General features: G+C 35.8%; 2 protein-coding genes across 4 annotated transcripts; both read right to left on the reverse strand.

Moving 5' to 3' along the window:
* Window positions 2,573-5,560, reverse strand: LOC107619061 (lipoyl synthase 1, chloroplastic). Of its 2 annotated transcripts, none has more exons than XM_021111004.1 (7): window positions 5,062-5,560; window positions 4,779-4,942; window positions 4,554-4,644; window positions 4,288-4,445; window positions 3,548-3,719; window positions 3,192-3,317; window positions 2,573-3,016 (listed from the first exon to the last, which is right to left on the reverse strand). In XM_021111004.1, exons 1-7 carry the CDS (start codon window positions 5,419-5,421, stop codon window positions 2,930-2,932), a joined length of 1,158 nt encoding a protein of 385 aa, XP_020966663.1. In that variant the 5' UTR covers window positions 5,422-5,560; the 3' UTR covers window positions 2,573-2,929. The 2 variants fall into 2 exon arrangements, with proteins under 2 accessions (XP_020966663.1, XP_016176754.1); XM_016321268.2 differs by having other exon boundaries at window positions 2,679-3,016; window positions 3,192-3,302.
* LOC107618146 lies at window positions 7,379-17,001 on the reverse strand. 2 transcript variants are annotated; one of them, XM_016320102.2, is made up of 16 exons: window positions 16,775-17,001; window positions 15,496-16,041; window positions 14,990-15,233; window positions 14,356-14,633; window positions 13,905-14,057; window positions 13,027-13,785; window positions 12,805-12,899; window positions 11,957-12,019; window positions 11,757-11,845; window positions 11,601-11,666; window positions 10,509-11,051; window positions 9,526-9,600; window positions 9,279-9,349; window positions 9,102-9,159; window positions 8,472-8,718; window positions 7,379-8,346 (listed from the first exon to the last, which is right to left on the reverse strand). In XM_016320102.2, exons 2-16 carry the CDS (start codon window positions 15,906-15,908, stop codon window positions 7,709-7,711), a joined length of 3,792 nt encoding a protein of 1,263 aa, XP_016175588.1. In that variant the 5' UTR covers window positions 15,909-16,041; window positions 16,775-17,001; the 3' UTR covers window positions 7,379-7,708. The 2 variants fall into 2 exon arrangements, with proteins under 2 accessions (XP_016175588.1, XP_016175589.1); XM_016320103.2 differs by having other exon boundaries at window positions 16,701-17,001.

Raw genomic sequence — 17,689 nt, forward strand, 5'->3', positions numbered from 1 at the left:
AATTTAACTTTCAGACAAAAACTAATAGGACTCAATAAAATTATTACTAAAATATGCATCTAAATTTAAAAAAAATGATAATGTCACTCTTAATTTTTGATGTCACATTTCACATGATAATGTTAATTTTTTTTTATTTGAGAAAATAAAATATGATCTCTTATATATATTTTATAAGTGAGACAAAAAATATTAAAAAGTTAAAAATCACACTTTACATCTTTATTTTAAAAAATTGAAAAGATTCATTCTCTTAAAATAGAAATGACATTATCCTTTCTCCTAAATTTAGAATCATTCACATCGTTTCTTTCATCAATTTATGAGAAAGGATAATGTCATTTTGATAAATAGTTTTTTTTTGGTGACTTAAAAGAAAATAAACAAAAACTAAGAAAGAAAAAAAAAGACAAGAAACTACTTAAGAAAGGCAGTCCCGCTGAATACTACTCTCAAACTCCTTCCAAGGCAATGGAAGCTCCACTTGGGGAGAAATAGTCCTCATTGCAGTCTTTGCCATGATGTGTGCTACTGTATTTGCATCTCTCAAGATCAACCGAAGATCAGCACGCCATTTCCAAGACATGATATCTCGGATTTTTAACACCAAAGGATCAGTAAACCCAGAGCAATCTTGTAAATTATTGACAATAGTAAAAGCCTCCACACAGTCTGTCTCACATATAATGTCTCTTTGTCCCGAGTCCCATGCTAAAAGAAAGCCTCTCCAAATAGCAAACAACTCTCCTTGCAAAATGCTACGACTCTCAATTGTTCCCAGACAGCCTCGTTGCCATCTTCCCTTCCAATCTCTGCTAACACAAGCAAAACCAACTCGAGCACCACTGCCAGGATAGCTAGCATCACAATTAATCTTAAAGGTACCCACTGAGGGGGGAATCCAAGAGCCACTAATGGTTGAGGGGATAGATAGTCGTTGCAACTCAAAAATATTTCGGAGCTCCTTTTCTAAGGACAAAGCCATACCAATCACCTTGTCTGTGGTCCAATGCTCGTGAGGATGAAAGATCTCGTTGTTTCTCGAACACCAAATCCACCAGAGACCAGAAAAGAATCTAAAGGGGCGCTGTTTGCTATTATGTAAGAACCAACTCATCAAATCCACTGGTTGATCGGAGATCCCTAAAGCTTGCCAAACAAGTTGGGCTTTTGGACAATCCCGAATACAATGTAAAACCGACTCCTGACTTGAGAAACATCGTGGACAGCTATCCGTGTGCGAAATGCCCCTTCTAAAACGAAATGCAGCAGTAGGAAGAGCCTCCCGAAGACATAGCCAGGCCAAAAATTTGTGCTTTTCCGGAACATGTTGACGCCAAAGCCAAAGCCAATTACCCCTATCCTCCCAACTAAACATCTTCTTACTGAGCCATAAATAACCACTATGAGCATCATAAACCTTTGAGGCCGCACCAGTCCAACACCAACCGACCTCTGAACCAGCTTGAACATCTGGGTTGTAAGAATTAATGTTGCTCTGCAGAGACTGATTCAGAGGAGAATAGATATTCTCAAGGTTCCACTGTCCAGATGACGAAAGGTCCAAGATCCTGAGATCTGAATCAGAAATGTGAACATAATCCATCTCCTGACACAGTCGCCCCTCTCTTCTCCATTCAGAAAACCAAAAGTTCTGTTCCAAATCCCCAATGCACCAACTAAACCCTTCCTTTAGGATATCCCAAGCTCGACATATACTCTTCCAAATATAAGATCCACTTCCTCGAGACCGACTAAAACAATCATCCTTAGAAGAATGGTATTTCTCCGTCAACAGTTGAACCCATAGCTTGTTGGGATGGTGAAAAAGTTGCCAAACTAGTTTTCCAAGAAGAGCAATATTGGCACAAAAAAGATCTCTAATTCCCAGACCTCCAAACTTCTTAGGAGGGACCAACACTTTCCAGTTAACTAGATTCAGGCCTCTACCATCAGCTTGACCCTTCCATAGAAAGTTTCGCATCATGGATTCTATCTTATTAGTTACCCCTTTAGGGAAGAGAGATACTTGCATGCGATAAGTAGGAATCGCAGTCACTACCGAGTTGAGCAAACAGAGTCTGCCTGCCTTATTAAGCAATCTTCCTTTCCAGCTGGCTAGCCTTCCCCGAATCTTGTCCAAAACATCGTTGAAAGTTGCGCGTGTCACCCGAGAGTGATTAAGGTTCACCCCTAAATACTTGCCCAAGTTTTGAACGAATCTGATGGAGGAGACTCCGGTGAAAATCTCTTTTCTTGTCGCTGAAACATTCCTGGAGCATAGCATAAGTCTACATCCTCCGACTGGCAGAATAGGCGTTTATAGAAGGATTCAGCTTCCCTTCTAAGGACATCCGGGTCCGTTTCCCACACCCCATCTTGAAGAAAGAGACCATGAATCTTATTATGCTTTCTCCGCACAAGAGTCTGGACATGAATAGTTAAATGTGTCATTTTATTTTTATTAATTTTTTAAAATCGATAATACACTTCGTTCTCTCCACATAAAAGCCTCTTCATCATAGAATTGTCGAAAGATAATGCCTGCATTTTAATTTTTAAAAGCAGCCTATAAAATGATAAAAATATATTAGATCAAGAAAATAATGAAGAAAAAGTCAACTAAATACAGCCTTTCCTATGATAACTCAATTACAGTTCTAGAGTTCTGATGCTTCTGAGTTTGTTGTCCTCTTTCTTCTTCTGGTGTAGATTCTGTCTTATAAGTTATAACTGCCGTAAATTGATTGTTAAAGAATTTGAATCAAGAAACAGTACTGACACAGATAATGTAATGCCAATATAACAATGTATCTGACATCAAACATATCAATTTTATCTCCTCACGTAACCAATTTTTCTTGCAGCAGCACTTGTGAAAAACTCATAATCTTGTGTTGTATGCTATGCATAATCAAAGATAAAAAATTCAGGACGACGAGTCACCAGCGGTCTTGGCTTTTTCGCGTACCATTGTCTGGACAAATAGCTCTCCAGCCCTGTACGACGATCGAACCTGCAAAACATGTTACTGATCGGTTTAATGAAGACGATAACAAACCGTTAGAAGCACAACACATGCTGTTACATTCAAAGTGGAAGATTCTTATTGCTGTGAGTGACCTAGCACATGCATGTTAATCATACCAAAAGAAGGGTACAAGGAAATTCTGATGCATCTAAGAGCTTACCAGTGGCCCACTGGCTACATAACGAAAACCGATAGACTCCCCATACTCTTTCCAGAAAGCGAACTTCTCCGGTGTAACATACTCTTTGACAGTCAAGTGCAAGGGAGTCGGCTGCAACAATGACATCTTTCGAATCATCAATAGATCGCAATAATTGATCATTAAGGTGCATTGTCAGCCAAGCCAATCATAAAATACTCTCATAGATTTGGTAAAGCATGCTCCTTGCAACCCAAAAAATTATTGGATTGCGTGAAGGATTAGCATCACCAGTAAGCATGGGTGGAATTTTCAGATTCAAATTAAATCTATGAGAAGGAAATATGGACAGCACCAAAACATTTACATTGACTAACCTGCAAATACTGACCAAATGTCAGAATATCAACATCTATGGCCCTTAAATCAGCCATCACTTCTTTCACCTCATGATCAGTTTCTCCAAGGCCCAGCATTATAGAGGTTTTTGTTATCATTCCCTCTTTGCTATGTTTTGCATGCTTTAGAACTGACAAGCTTTGCTCATACCTACAACCACACTACATATATGAAACAGAAACTGAGCAGATGGTGATTCAGAGCAGAGAAAAGATCCGCCAACGGAAACAGACTGTAATTGTTTATTCATGTATAACCAAGTGACGATAAATTATTCAGTCAAATTATATTGTGAGCAGATATGCCAGAGAATGGAAGAAATTAAATACCAAACATATAGATAAATGTACAAGTATCAAGAACAGAATTTGAACTGATTTTCAGAGGTTCTTATACTAAGTTACAAGGATTTAAGGGTTAAATCTAGCCTAATCTTACTCATTATAACAGCTACATATTCTGTATATGGTAATATAATATATACACACACAGTGGATAATAGTTGTACACAAATGTAGGTTTTATATGGAAACAAAGGGTAGCAAACAAACAAGCAGCAAATTATTTAATGAAATCAAATCCATGTAATAGGCCATCATAAACAAATTTTGACATCATATATTGTTATCTTATATTCTTTTTGACCCTTTTATTTTAGTTTAAAAGAAACAAATAGTTGAAATTGTGAGAAGGCAGCTGGACCAGAAATGCAACATACCCAGCCCTAGGATCTCTAACAATTCTTTGAAGCCGTTTGACTGTCTCAATGTTGTGAGCAAAGACATCTAATCCAGAGTGAACCAGAGTTTCAACAGCTTTCAGATCACCCCGAAAATCAGAGGTTAAACACTCAACCATGATCTCAGGTTTGAGATTCTGCAAAAGCAATCGCAAAGTTAACTCTCAAACTTGCATGTATTTGCAATTTGCATTGTATGCTTTGTAAAATGCATCATGAGACAACAATCCAACATATCCTCGTACCTTCATAGCTTTAACAGTCTGAGCAAAATGCCCACTTCCTCCATCAGGTAGGTCATCACGGTCGACACTTGTTAGGACAATATAATCAACACTGCAAAAAAGGGTAACTCGAAATAAATTAACATGGAATAAGCTATAATAAATTACTACCAAAGAATATCTAAAGCACAAACCACTATAAGAAACTACACTTGTCAACAAAAATAGCACACATCAAATACTCACCCCCAACTAGCAACAGCCTTTGCAGTATTTTCTGGTTCCATAGGATCAGGAGGAGCAGGGTTTCTGCTAGTCTTGACAGCACAGAATCTACATCCACGGGTGCAAGTGTCCCCAAGAACCATGATTGTTGCAGTTGCAATACCATCCCCACCTCCATTCCAACACTGTCCATAAGAATAAAAAAACCAATAATTTAAATAATCACGTCAAATCAAGGCCAAAAAAAAAAAAAAAAAACATCTTTTCATGTTTCCTAAAACAAAAATGAAGTCGGAAATGGAACCTCTCCAATGTTGGGGCACTGAGCTTCCTCGCAAACAGTGTTGAGCTTCAAATGGGACAAAGATTCCTTAATCTCTTGGAACCTTTCGCCTTGGGGAGCTCTCTGCCGCAGCCACAGTGGCTTCTTAACATTGGGGTCTCTGCCAGTGTAAGGGCCCAACCCACCAGGGTAGGACCCGCTCTTGCGCTCCGATTCCATCAGCTTTGGCGGGGCGGGAATCGACGCCGGCGACGGAGAAAGCGATGAATCCGTGGCGTCGCATCGAATCGGGTTGAGGAAACCGCAGCGTTTTCGGGATGTGGTGGGAAGTGGGGCGGAGAAAGAGATTGAAGAACGGTTGAAAAGCGACTGCTGAATCATTTGATAGTGTGATGAAAATGCGAATTTGAGAATCAAAAGTGAGGAAGGAAGTAGCGGTTAGAGTTGCGGAAAGCGGAGAAAACAAAGCATTCCATTGTTGAAGTTGGTCTCTCCGTCCCTCTTAAAATACAATATATATTTGATATTTCCCCAATTTTCATGCACTATTGGAAAGGGGAACTACCTAAAAATAATTAATTTTTTAAATTTATTATTTATGAAATCATCTAAATTCGTAAATATGATTAGATAATCCTGTAAAATTACCTTTTCGGTGCATAAAAATTAAAATCAAAATCAAATCTTTTTTTGTTTCCCACATTATCCCCCAACTCGACAAGTTAAGGATTAATTGCTTAAGTGAATAAGTGAGTTGACCACTCGACCAGCCCAAATTGGTTAATCAAATCTCCTTTAAATAATTACAATACCAAAAATCAACTATTTTTCTTCTTTTCAACATGTTCAGATGTAACTTAAAAAAAAAATAACTTGTTTCATTGTTGAGATAAATTAGAAAAGGACAAAATGTAAAATGTCAAAAGATGGTTGCAGAGAGGTTGATTGCATTACAAAAGAGATTTTTGTGGAGTAAAAAAGATAGCAATATGGTATGTTCTTAGTAAAATGAAAAGTGGTACAAGCACCAAAAAAATTAGGTGAATTAGGAGTAAAGAATGCAGTAATTAAAAATATAGTATTTCTATTTAAGTGGTGGTAACGGTTTTTAAAAAAGGAATACTGTTTATTGTGAAAAAAGATAATATGCTCTTATAATAATTTAAACCATAGTGTAATATTATCAAATTAGATACTATCTTTAAAGAGTAGCTTGTAAAAAGACATTTGTCAAAGGATAAAAGTAAGGGATAAAAGAACATAATTTTGGAAAAATAATTGATTACAAGGTGGTCATTTAAAAGTGAGTTTTCTAAGACTCTTCTCTATTTCAAATTAACAAGGAACTATTATAAAGGACTATAAATTCTGAGATGGGTTAGAGTAAATATGAAATTTCTATTGGAGAAGTCCGAGAAGAGAATTGTACCAATGAGAGTTGGAACTTGTCTATCAACTTCATGATAGGTTAAGACCTGTTAAAATATCAACGGGTAAAGAGGATAGTGTTGTTTGAAATTTTGATTAAAAAAAATATTTTTTCTATTAATTCGTTTGTGCAGGTGTTACTGTCAAAAATTCTATAAACAGATATTACGAGCTACAGCTTCACAAGTGCAATTTGAAGAGGGTTGGTTCCTTCGAGAATTGAGCTTTTTGGATGATTTGTTTTAGTGGAAAAGGTAAATACTAAAGAGAGGTTGTGTAGATTACGAGTATTTCATCAGAGTGACAATAACTATGTTCTGTGTAAGAAGGATATGGAATTTGTTCACCATTTATTTTCCTGTGAATTTACTTGACAGGTGTGATGCTTTCGATAGAGTTTGGACTGTTCTGAAAACCGTCAAAGAGTTATTTGAGAATTAAGCAGGAGTGTCTGATAGAAAAAATGAGCAAAAGAAGTGGCTGATCATGCTCTGCTCTTTACAGTAATTTAGAATATTCAGCGGGAACAAAAAAAAAGAGTTTTCAACAATAAAAAGGCAAGTGTTGAGGTCATTAAAAAAAAGGACATTTTTGAACTAGAAAGAGTGAAGTGATTATTGATGGCAATATCATAAATGACAATAAATTGATATCACTTGTGTTTTTCTTTTTTATTTCTTTGTTTGTGTCATGTTTGACTTTGTTGCCCCACTTAAGTGTGTTGAGTTTTTTTTGTTCCAAAAAAAGAAAAGGGCAAAATGCACGAATTATATTTTATTTAGAAGTGTGTGAAAAAAAATATATATAAATTGTTTAGTACTAAGAGTTATATTTAAGATTAAATGACGTTTAGTTGGGGAAAAAAAGAAAAAGAAACTTACAAGAACTAAATTTCAAGGAACTCAAGCTACAGAAATTAAGGTCTTAATGAGAACATTTTCAAGACCATGAGAAAAAATACGGGACAATGAAGACGATCAAAATTTCGTTAAGAATGAGTACTAATTACAACCTATGAAATGCTCTAAATCATATAAACAATTGGGGACTACGATTTCCTTTTTTCCTTTAACCCTTTTTATGGGTTTCTATCTTTGGTATTGTATTGATAATCATAAGTATACAAAAAGAATGGGCAAAGTGAATCATGAGATGCTTGATTCATGTGAATTGTATATGCAGCTTATCACCCAAAAAAACACCCTTTTGTAAGCGCCAACTGGTGCAAGAGAATACCTTGTCATAGAAGCATATTCAAATCAGACAAATCATCCATTGGTATATCCAAGCCCACTGCATCATCTTGTAAACCATCCTCATCAATGTTCAACCACGAGTCCAGGTCTTGATGCCCATTAAGTTCACTATCTACACCTAGTTCCATGGGGTCTAATTCATGCAAGTTTGCAAAATCCATAGGCTCCTCAGGGTCAATGGACACATGAGATGCAGAACCCACTTTGCTTTTCTTGTTGCTACCACTGGAAGTTGGTTCATTAGAGCCAGAAGCCAATTTATGCTCAGTGTTGTTATTTTCCATCAACTGGCTATGAGATCCAATTCCAGAAGTGGATAGTTGAGCTGACTTCTGTTTGGGCTTTGCTTTGGTTTTACGCTCACCCCGGCCGCCTTTTGAGGCAGAGTTTCTTGCAGAAGTGCCTTTGTCTCTCTCTCTTCCGCTCCTTTTTCCCTTTGCTCCACCCATGAAAGAATTGCCAAGAGTTGACTCAGATCTCAAAGCAGCACAGCCACTAACATCATCAAGTAGCACTTCCTTTTTCTTCCCTCTGTTTAGTATTGGTCCAGTTCTGGCAAAATCCTGGTCAGAGGGATTGTCTAGATTTCCCAACACATCCTGTTCCTTGCAAGGAAACAAACCTGCAAGCACCAAGGTCCAATTTGTTACGCAACAAGAAAGATAAGTGCTTTAAATAATATAAATGAAACTAAAGGCAAATGCCAAAGACTCAAAACACATAAAACATGATTAAGATGGAGGAGACCTGAAAAGGCATGATCTTGCTGAGAGTTTAGAGTTTGTGGTAGATTTACAGCAAGGACCGGTCCAGCATTGCCATTACGGGCAGGAGAAGCAAATAGCACATCTTTAAAGACAGGCTCCAGAAAGCAACTCCTCCCAGTTTCCACAAATTTCCTGCATCTAGCTAGTGTCCTCTTCATGAAAGCCAAAGCAACTGGCTTTGCAACCTTAGTAAGGCCATTTCTTGCGGCACTACTTCCACGGGTGGCCTATCAACAATACCGAGGGTCATTTCATAGTGCAATTCAGTTAACTCTTTCATAAACAAACTGTTATTGCATATTCACATCATAATAGTTAAAGAAGAATCTAGAGCAATGGCAATGCTTTTAACTCATCTCTTTCTAAGCTGACACAGAAGGAAGGGAAAGACAAGGTCAAGCACAAAACTTGCAAGTAAATTTTTGTAATAAAACAAGCCAACAGCGAGGAATTAACATCATCCTACGTAAGTACCACATTAAAACTTGTCACTTAAATAAGAAAATAAATAGCATTATTTAAAAAAAAAAGAAAAACACGTTAAGAAAATGAATAGCATGTTTCAAATAACCTGTAGAACAGATCAATAAATAAATAGAAGTTAAATTACCAGCTTCTTCTTATAAGCCAACTCAACAAGTTTTTCCATAGCAACTTGCTCAAGGGCTCTGTCAGTTGAGGAAAAAACATTCAGTGATTAGTGAGGGTCCAGATAGATACTAAACATACACATTATTTCCATGAGTTTATCAAATCAAAACTCAAAAGTATTAAAACCTAATCATACCGTTGTTCCATTTCCCTGCCCTCTTCTACTGCTGGAATGAGTTTCATTAAGCCCTTTCCTTTTTCAGTGACCTGCATAATTGGGCAAGGACAATCAAGGTGTAAAAAAATACCCCTCAGGCGGATTTTCTGTCAAAACTGTTAAAACTTTCACATAATGCAGCATATATACATATAAAAAGTAAAACAAAAGAAAAGAAATCCAAAAATAAATAAATAATCAATAAATAAAACAAAAGTATTAAAACCTGTTGGTGAAGTTCCTTCTGTAATTGAAGAATATCTTGATCAATAGCTTCGCAATCTCCATCAGCAAGACCAGGCTTTTATCAGACAACAGAAAGATCAGATACCAATAGAAGTTTTAAAAAAGTGAAGTTACAGAAATCATATTCAATACTCAGTAGTGTCTCTAAGCATATTGCCCATGTGTAGACATTTACATATTATAGGCTTGTTTGAGTGAGCTTCTAAAAGAATCTTTTCTGAAGTGATTGTTTATTAAAAGACCTTTTAGAAAAATAAAATTAATTTGATATTTTGATGTTTGGATATTTCATTTAAAAGTATCTTTTTATCTATCAATTATGTTTGGATACAACAATATAAAATTATCTTTTAATTTATTTAGGGTCTATTTGGATAAACTTTTATGAAAATATCTTTCTTAAGTGTTTTTTTTTAAAATATCTTTTAACAAAGTAAACATAATTTTATGTTTGGATATCTCATGTAAAAATATCTTTTATCTATCAATTATGTTTGGGTACAACAATACAAAAGTACTTTTTTGTTTATGTTAAAGGCATCTTTTTTAAAGTAAAAAAAAGTATTTTTTATTTTTCTAGTGCTTTTCTTTTTACTATTAAAAATATGCCAAACACGCTAAAAAATAAAATGAAGTGCAGAATTTTGGGCTTGAACCATGAGGTGCAGACCCTACACACTGCTGGAATTTATTTAAAATTTGAAAAATGGGTGAAGCAAAGGTAGAACTTCAGACTACATGCTATAAAACAATGTCATGGACTAGTAATTCTACAAGGCTAAAAGCCTAAGTTGTTCAGATGACAAATTGAATGATTTACATGTCACGTGATGTATATAAGAGAAATGAAGAAATAAGAAACAGAGATGGAAGATGGCAGCTAAAGCATAGAGTGAACCTCACATATAAATAAACTACAAAGACCACTGGCTTCCTTATAAGTTCTACCAATGAGAAGCTTACCACTGGATCTGGATAAAGGCCAACACTCTGCAGCTCCAGTAAGATTCTATCATCCACACCCAATTGCTCATAATCACAATTGAAAGATGATGAACAAGAAACCCTATGCATATCTGGTATACCATTTTCAGATAACATGTCGAGCTTTTCAGTCCTTGGATGCAATGGTCCCTGGTGCATTTGTTGTAAAAACACGTCACCTTCATGACCGTGGGCTGTGCCATTAGTAAGGCTAGCATTCCCATTACAAGAAACCATGTTAGAATTGAATTCATATTCAGAGAAAGACATATTCCCATCTCCAACAGTTTCTTCAATTTGGTCATCAATAATCAGAGCTGCCAGTACCCTCTGGTACAGTGGGGGAACTTTGTTTCCTTCTGTTACCATTTGTCTGCTTAAAAAACTAGCATCAACATGCTGATCAAGCATGTCAGCCATCAAGGACATCTTTATTGAATCAGTTTGATTTAAGACTCTTCTTTCTCTTTCTCCAGAGAGAGAACCTGGTGAGAGAATGTTATCTGTATGTGTACGTTCATCCTGGAAATTCACATGAAGAACATGTTACTACAAAAAGAAAACAATGAAAACAGAAAACTGATAATCAAAGTTCTAATTCTTGATTCCTTTTTTTGCACAAACTTAATTGGGCTCCACAGTTCATCAAGCTACACATTAACAAACATGTAGACTAGAACCAATAAGTTGGCCAGCATGTAAAAGGGAGAAGGGGAGAGAGATTTCAATAAGCATGATCTGGAAAAGGTTTAAATGCAATGAGCCATGTGTTATGGCACATCTCAATTATCACTTACGCATAAAAATGAAGATAAATTAATGCAATTAAGTGCACCCACTGGTTCATCTTAGTGATACTGAAGAATGGCAAACTTCTTAATAACAGAAAGTTAAAGCCAGATAGCATCCAAAAGCAAAAATATCCTGACTGAAATAGAAATAGACCTCAGAAATCATTGAAAGACCATAAAAAAATAAAGGAAATCAGGTTTGTTTGTAAGATGTCAACATCAGATACAAAGCATCAAATATAAAATGCTGAGAATTAAGATTTAGCCACTTAGATATTACCAGGGCATCATTTCCAAGGCCGAGCATTTGAGACAAACATCTGTGATCCTCCTCTGTTGACTTAACCTAATGCAAAGGAAACATAAAAGGAGGAAAAGGCAATACTTCCATTAGGGGAACTTATATTTCATATAAAGAAATAGTTGGAGTACCCACCAGGTGCTTCAAGTAAGCTATGTCCTCCAAATTGACAGGACCAAAATAAGGTTCAAGCTTCTTCCAAAACGAACTAGAACAACCAATATCTGCCAAGGTCCAAAGCAACATATATATATATATAGAAAGACTCACCAAAGCAATATATGTGGTAGGTATACTACTAAAAACCACAATACAGTTCGAGTCTAGTTACATACAGCTGGCATTACTTGCGAAATTTGCAGCAGCTAAAAGTTCCTCTCGGTCATCATCTGACTCACCTGGGAATTTCAGACAGTTTAGTATTCTACTGCACTATAATATTTAGCAAGGATGATGTATTGCTTAATTGCAATTTTTTTTAATTCTAGTCCACATTCATTAAGGGACAGTTTTGTACTTCTGTTGCATGACTTGGCATGTATACAGTACATAAATTAACTTCATGTGTATTACAATACTTGGTTTAACTTGACATGTATCGAAACACAACATACATTTCAAACAGAAAAATGTGAGGCACAAATAATCACCTAAATTTTGTAGACTGAGAAAATTTTCCAGAAATATTAAACCCTAAACCCAAGTAGATCATGAATATAAAAGAAAACGTGAGTGATGCAGGATAGCGGAAGTTATGATTTAATATGATTAGGATTTCTGCTGGAAGAATTAACGGCAAAAATTAGGGGAATTGAAAGCTTACATTGGATATGTTGGAGCAGGGCCAGTTTATAAGAAAATGAAGGCAGAAAACAAAAAGCAATATTATGTATTTCATAATTGTAGTGTGTGCACAGATAGATATAGAAAGATAACTAAAAGAAATTGAATTTTAAAGCCACTTGTTAAGGCTTTTAATATAGAAAAATTTTATTGGGAGGTTAAAATCTCTAAATCAACGCATCTATAGTGCATTTATTAAAGAAAAAACTTAAAAAATTTCCAATTGAAGTATCCTTAACAAGTGCCCAGACACTTGTTAGCAAAACCATAAGAAAATTTATATTATCATCAGTTGGAAACATTGCCGCTGAGTTGAATGTAACAATTGGTGATTGTATACCTGCGATATCTGGGGAATCACTAGTTGATGGAAGCCCATTGCGAGTAATAGTTTTCCTATCACATGATTTCTTCAATGGAGGACGCCCTGATTTACTGAATCAAATACAAAAAGGTTTTCAAGAAGAGTGGGAGGAGGGAGTATAACCACCAATTGTTTTATTTTGGTAGAATATATAACCAGGAAAAGCAAGATGGAGACAGAGAGGTGAAAGAAAAATACCTTCCATTCTTTTCAGAAGAATGCTTCATACTTCTAATTGGCTTTGTCAAGGTTGCGATCTCCAGCTTTTCTTTCACTGGTGAGATGCCATTCTTTGACACTGATGCACCCCTGTTACTCCTGCCCTGTCTACGCAAACCATCTCCAATCTCTTTGCCTGGCATTTTTTTCTTTTTCGTTGCTAACGCAGGGGAACTTAAATTATATGAATTATTTATGGCTCTTTCATCGACATCATTACTTCCCAAACCTTTCTCATTTAGTTTACATTCACCATTTTCCCCAGCAACTGATTCTTCACTTTCAGATAATCTAGTTGGGGAAGAAACATTTTCGTGTTTCACTCTACCTTCTTTAATGATGTTCACAGCATCCTTGGAAACTGTAGTAAAAGTCATCCTAGTACCAACATCCACAGGGGAACAGCCTTCCAATGACACCTGCACTTCATCACAATTCAAGACAGGGGATACCACATTGGCTCTTCGAGTGCGAGAGATCTTTTGAGGTCTCTGCCCAACCCATTGGGCCATAGGGGATGAAGAAGATCCAGCAGGCAGAGGACGCTTACGATTGATAGTTACTAAATGAGGCTTGTTCGTACTTGAAGGTTGTTCCCAGGTTTCAAGCGTTTCAGAAGAATGAGATACAGATGATGAGTTTCCGGCCATCAAAGGAGCAGTTCGTGGAGCCCTTGAAGCCTTTCCTTTTGGCAATGCATAAGTACCACCTGTGTAATTATTATCACGAACATTAAACCTAATAAGAAAAGATGAAATAGAAAGATATTAGTCATAAACTCTCAATACAATTTTATATCAGAGAAATACAAGCTTGTTAAGAAGACTCCATAAAAAGCATTGATGATCAAAACATACTTGCTTCCTTTATGTGCATCTCGTTCATTATTTAATCCATCCATTGAATCCCTTGAGACCTTTTCTTGCTCATTCTTGGCAGTTGCACATGCAATGGAAATAGTAGACAGGGAAGCTACATCAAGCTTGCTATTACCGACAGTATATCCTGACCTGAGAAATAGAATGTTGCAGCCAGATTATTCTATGGTGTTGTGGCATACAAAAATGCAAGTTTTAAGATCATAGGTTCATAATACCCATGCTTAAGATCACCTGTAACTTCAACATAATAATACGGAGGTTTTGTTATTGAAAGAAAATAAGATAGGACCAAAGAAAACTTTAGGAGAAAGCAGTATAATCAAAGACCTTGTTATAAGTTGTTGGTAAAATGCCTTTTCTTAGTTCTTAAATTAACATCATTTCTCAACATTATGGTAGATCAAAACAATTCATAAATTGGTTTTACCTCAAACCTTGGGCATCAGAAGACTGCATACCAGACTCATTAGTTAGCTTTAGATGCATAACCCTTTTAAGTTCTCCCTCACCATCATTGGATCTGGAGAAAAAAGTGCCCATGGAACGTTTTCGTTTCATTTTTTTGTCCCATGTTTCTCCACCTGCAGGTAATTTTCGCATCTTCTCTTCAACAGTGTCACAACCTCTGCTACTATCCTTCATATTGTCTCTATCCTTTCCAACAGCCAAAGGCTGCCTCATACAGCTAGTACTTTGTCCTTCAGCCTAGTGTTTTTGAACAAAATATAGAGTACAATACAATAAAATAATTGTGATACGATATATAATTATATAGGTATTAACCTATTAGAGAAACTAATTTTGATAATAAAGACAGTATGCGAACAAAATACAGTTGGTATCTAAGAGATAAAACTAATTAGTTATCCATGTGTCATCAATTAAGTAAAGGAATTCAATGAAGCAATTCAAAATATTCCAAGTCAAGTTACTCGAGATATTTACAGAAAATATATTCACAGAAGTAGTAGGATAAAGTAGTGGTACATCTGCCAGTAGTTTGGCAGAAACACAGATTTGTTATATGTAATCAACCACAAACAAAAATGATGCCTACACACCCGAATTTCAGTAGCTGATGTACGTATGCGCTTATTCAGAATGACATTCTTAGGCCTGTCCTCTAGTCTTTGATTCACATGCTCTGATGGATTCCTATGAGTCTGACTTCCCATCTTCAAGAAATGTGGCCCACCGCCTAGCCTTTCATTTGTCAATATCTCATTCCTAAGTTGTTTCTTCATGTTTAAAGCCTCCCAACACTTCAATTTATGTAAGGATTCATCCAACCTTTTTGATCTATATCTGAGAAGAACCTCAAATTTCACAACCCTCAGAATGAACTACTAATTGACAGTAGACTAATATATAAAACGTATCAATTTTGAAACTGTTTTGGACAATTCAGTCATTAATAAATTCAAACAAATCAGAAAAATCAATAAAAAATGACAGACCATCAATTATGTAAGCTTCAAATGCAACCTCTATTGCGAATTGGTTAATTAAAATATATATTTAACTGATTAGATGATATCAATGGTATTGCACAAAGTTCCTCAACTACCTAGCTCGCGCAGAAGCCTCTTGCACACTTGCTTTGAATCGCTTCAGTTCCTCTGTAGCCACAGGAGGGGGATGCTTCAAATTAGCAGTTCCAAAAGCACAATCTTCACGGGTGCTACCAAAAGTTATCCCTAGGACTCGCCTCAACTCACCAGACCTAGTATATTTTTGATCTCCCATGGTTATCGGATCCAATATTAAATACTGAGCTACTGGAGCTGGATCTCCTGTAGAAGTATAATTTCCCCGGGACACAGTAGAACATACCTGCCCCTCATTACCGTCACAAAAGCTTGCAGACCTGTCCAAACTGCCATTCATCAGAATCCCTCTCTGTCCATTCAGAAAGGTCCCCCTGAAAACTGGTTCCTCTGGACTAGTAGCACTTAAATCAAATCTAGTATTTCCAGCCATAATAAGTTAATGCTAACTGAACCAAGACATATATACTATCCCTTGCGCCATGTTAGCTCTCAGTAAGGGATCTCTCGAGGACAAGCCCATCAAACCATAAACAAGTATGAGTAGTAATATACTTGGGATTTACCTGCAGTAAGTCAACAACCGAACTATAATCAATATACAAGATTATGGAAGGTTAAAAATGTGCAGCTCAACAAAGTGACAGAAAATGAGAGTTGAAAGATATGCGCTAGCAGCAAATTCAGAAATTTGGATGACCCATATAATTAATCCTATTGCGAATACGCCAAATCACTGTCAAGAAGCTGGGAATCCACAAAACATAGTGGTTTAATGGTGCAGTCAAATTGGGGTCAAAAGATAAGAGCTCCGCGAATACATTGTTAGTACATATAACATCAACCATGTGATAAAAAGAATAAACCAAGAAAGAGAAACGGAAACAGAATTTACTTAATTCAGTGCAGAACTGTATTAAAATATCAGTAACTAGTGCTAGTGTAGTAGTGTGATTTCTCAGCACATTCAAACAAAGAAGTAAATGCATAAATGTAGAAGCAGAATTGCACCACTAGATAAACCGCACATTGCTGAAAGGAAAGAAAAAGAAACTAAAGGCACAATTAAGAATGAAGCTATAACAGTTTGAAGTAGCAAACAAAAGACACAATGAGGTTCATCTTCGAATTCAATAGTGTCACCGGAAAGGATAAAAACCAGAGCAAGAAAAAAAAAAAGAACAATTCTAGGGTTCAACAAGGAAAGGCAACTAAGCACTCTTACCTGCGAAACTGAGCGAAAGTGGAAGAAAAATTGAGTGATGAGATAATGGGAATGTGGAGGGAAAAAGAGAGTACCTGCATTGACCAGAGAGGGGATTGAGGAGAAGATCGAATTGTAGAGAGAGAAGGAACATGGAAAAGGGTGACTCTGTACTGTAGGAGAGAGAGGGTCCCACAGAAATATAGGGAAAGGGGAGAAGATGGAAGAAGAAGAAGAGATTAATGGTGAAATGAAATCAGAGCCGTTTATCAGATTTGGGAAGTATGTAAACAGGGTTGACAAAATTTTCTATATGTTGCCGCTGTCGTCTTCGTGACTTTAGGCCTTGTTTGGCCCCCGAAATATAAAAAAGGATTTAGGGAGACGAAATGTAAAGGGTGTTTTTTTATTGGTTGTTTTAACTTTTGAGTAGAAAATCAATTCAGCTCAATCTATATCTTATCTTTTCTTTTTTATTTTATTTAATAATAAATTAGAATAAATTATAAAAATTTAATTTATTTTTATTTTTTTATTTAATTTTTTTAAAAAATATATAATAAATAATAAATATAATTATGAAAAATTAATAAGAATAATAAAAATAAAATAAAAAATAAATTGTGTCCATTGTTAGTATTTTTGGATCTTTTCTAGACACAAAATACACCAATTCAATATCTCTAGACATAATGTCTGTCTCATCTATCAAACACAATTTTGTGTCTCAATGTCACTGTCTCAATGTTCTGTCCTATAAACAAACGCAGTCATATATCATAATGGGAACAATGACCTCTCCCAACTATCAAATTTTTTTTATAAATTATGTACAAATTTTAGTTTAATTTTTTTTAAATTTTTATTTTATTTTTTGTTAACGGTAAATTTTTTTTTTACTCCTCCCTCAAAATTAATCTAGTTCCACCCCTGACATTTAGTAGTTAAGAAATAATTTAGAAAGAATGGCATCTAGTTCTATTTCTAGTTCTCTACTAATAATAAAGGAT

This window comes from Arachis ipaensis, chromosome B09 (assembly GCF_000816755.2).
Source record: "Arachis ipaensis cultivar K30076 chromosome B09, Araip1.1, whole genome shotgun sequence".
Taxonomy (NCBI): domain Eukaryota; kingdom Viridiplantae; phylum Streptophyta; class Magnoliopsida; order Fabales; family Fabaceae; genus Arachis; species Arachis ipaensis.

Bases quoted from the DNA above. Each gene is read 5' to 3' on its own strand.
- LOC107618146 (XM_016320102.2), bottom strand. From the start codon at position 15,908: ATGGCTGGAAATACTAGATTTGATTTAAGTGCTACTAGTCCAGAGGAA. The intron at 9,601-10,508 runs GTAAGCTTCTCA...GTCTGATAAAAG, and splicing joins GCCTTTATCCAGATCCAGTG to CCTGGTCTTGCTGATGGAGA. The intron at 8,347-8,471 runs GTCTCCTCCATC...TGGTGCTTGCAG, and splicing joins GCAAGATCATGCCTTTTCAG to GTTTGTTTCCTTGCAAGGAA.
- LOC107619061 (XM_021111004.1), bottom strand. From the start codon at position 5,421: ATGATTCAGCAGTCGCTTTTCAACCGTTCTTCAATCTCTTTCTCCGCC. The intron at 3,318-3,547 runs GTTAGTCAATGT...ATGATTCGAAAG, and splicing joins CATTTGGTCAGTATTTGCAG to ATGTCATTGTTGCAGCCGAC. The intron at 3,017-3,191 runs GTAAGCTCTTAG...CATGTTTTGCAG, and splicing joins ATGTAGCCAGTGGGCCACTG to GTTCGATCGTCGTACAGGGC.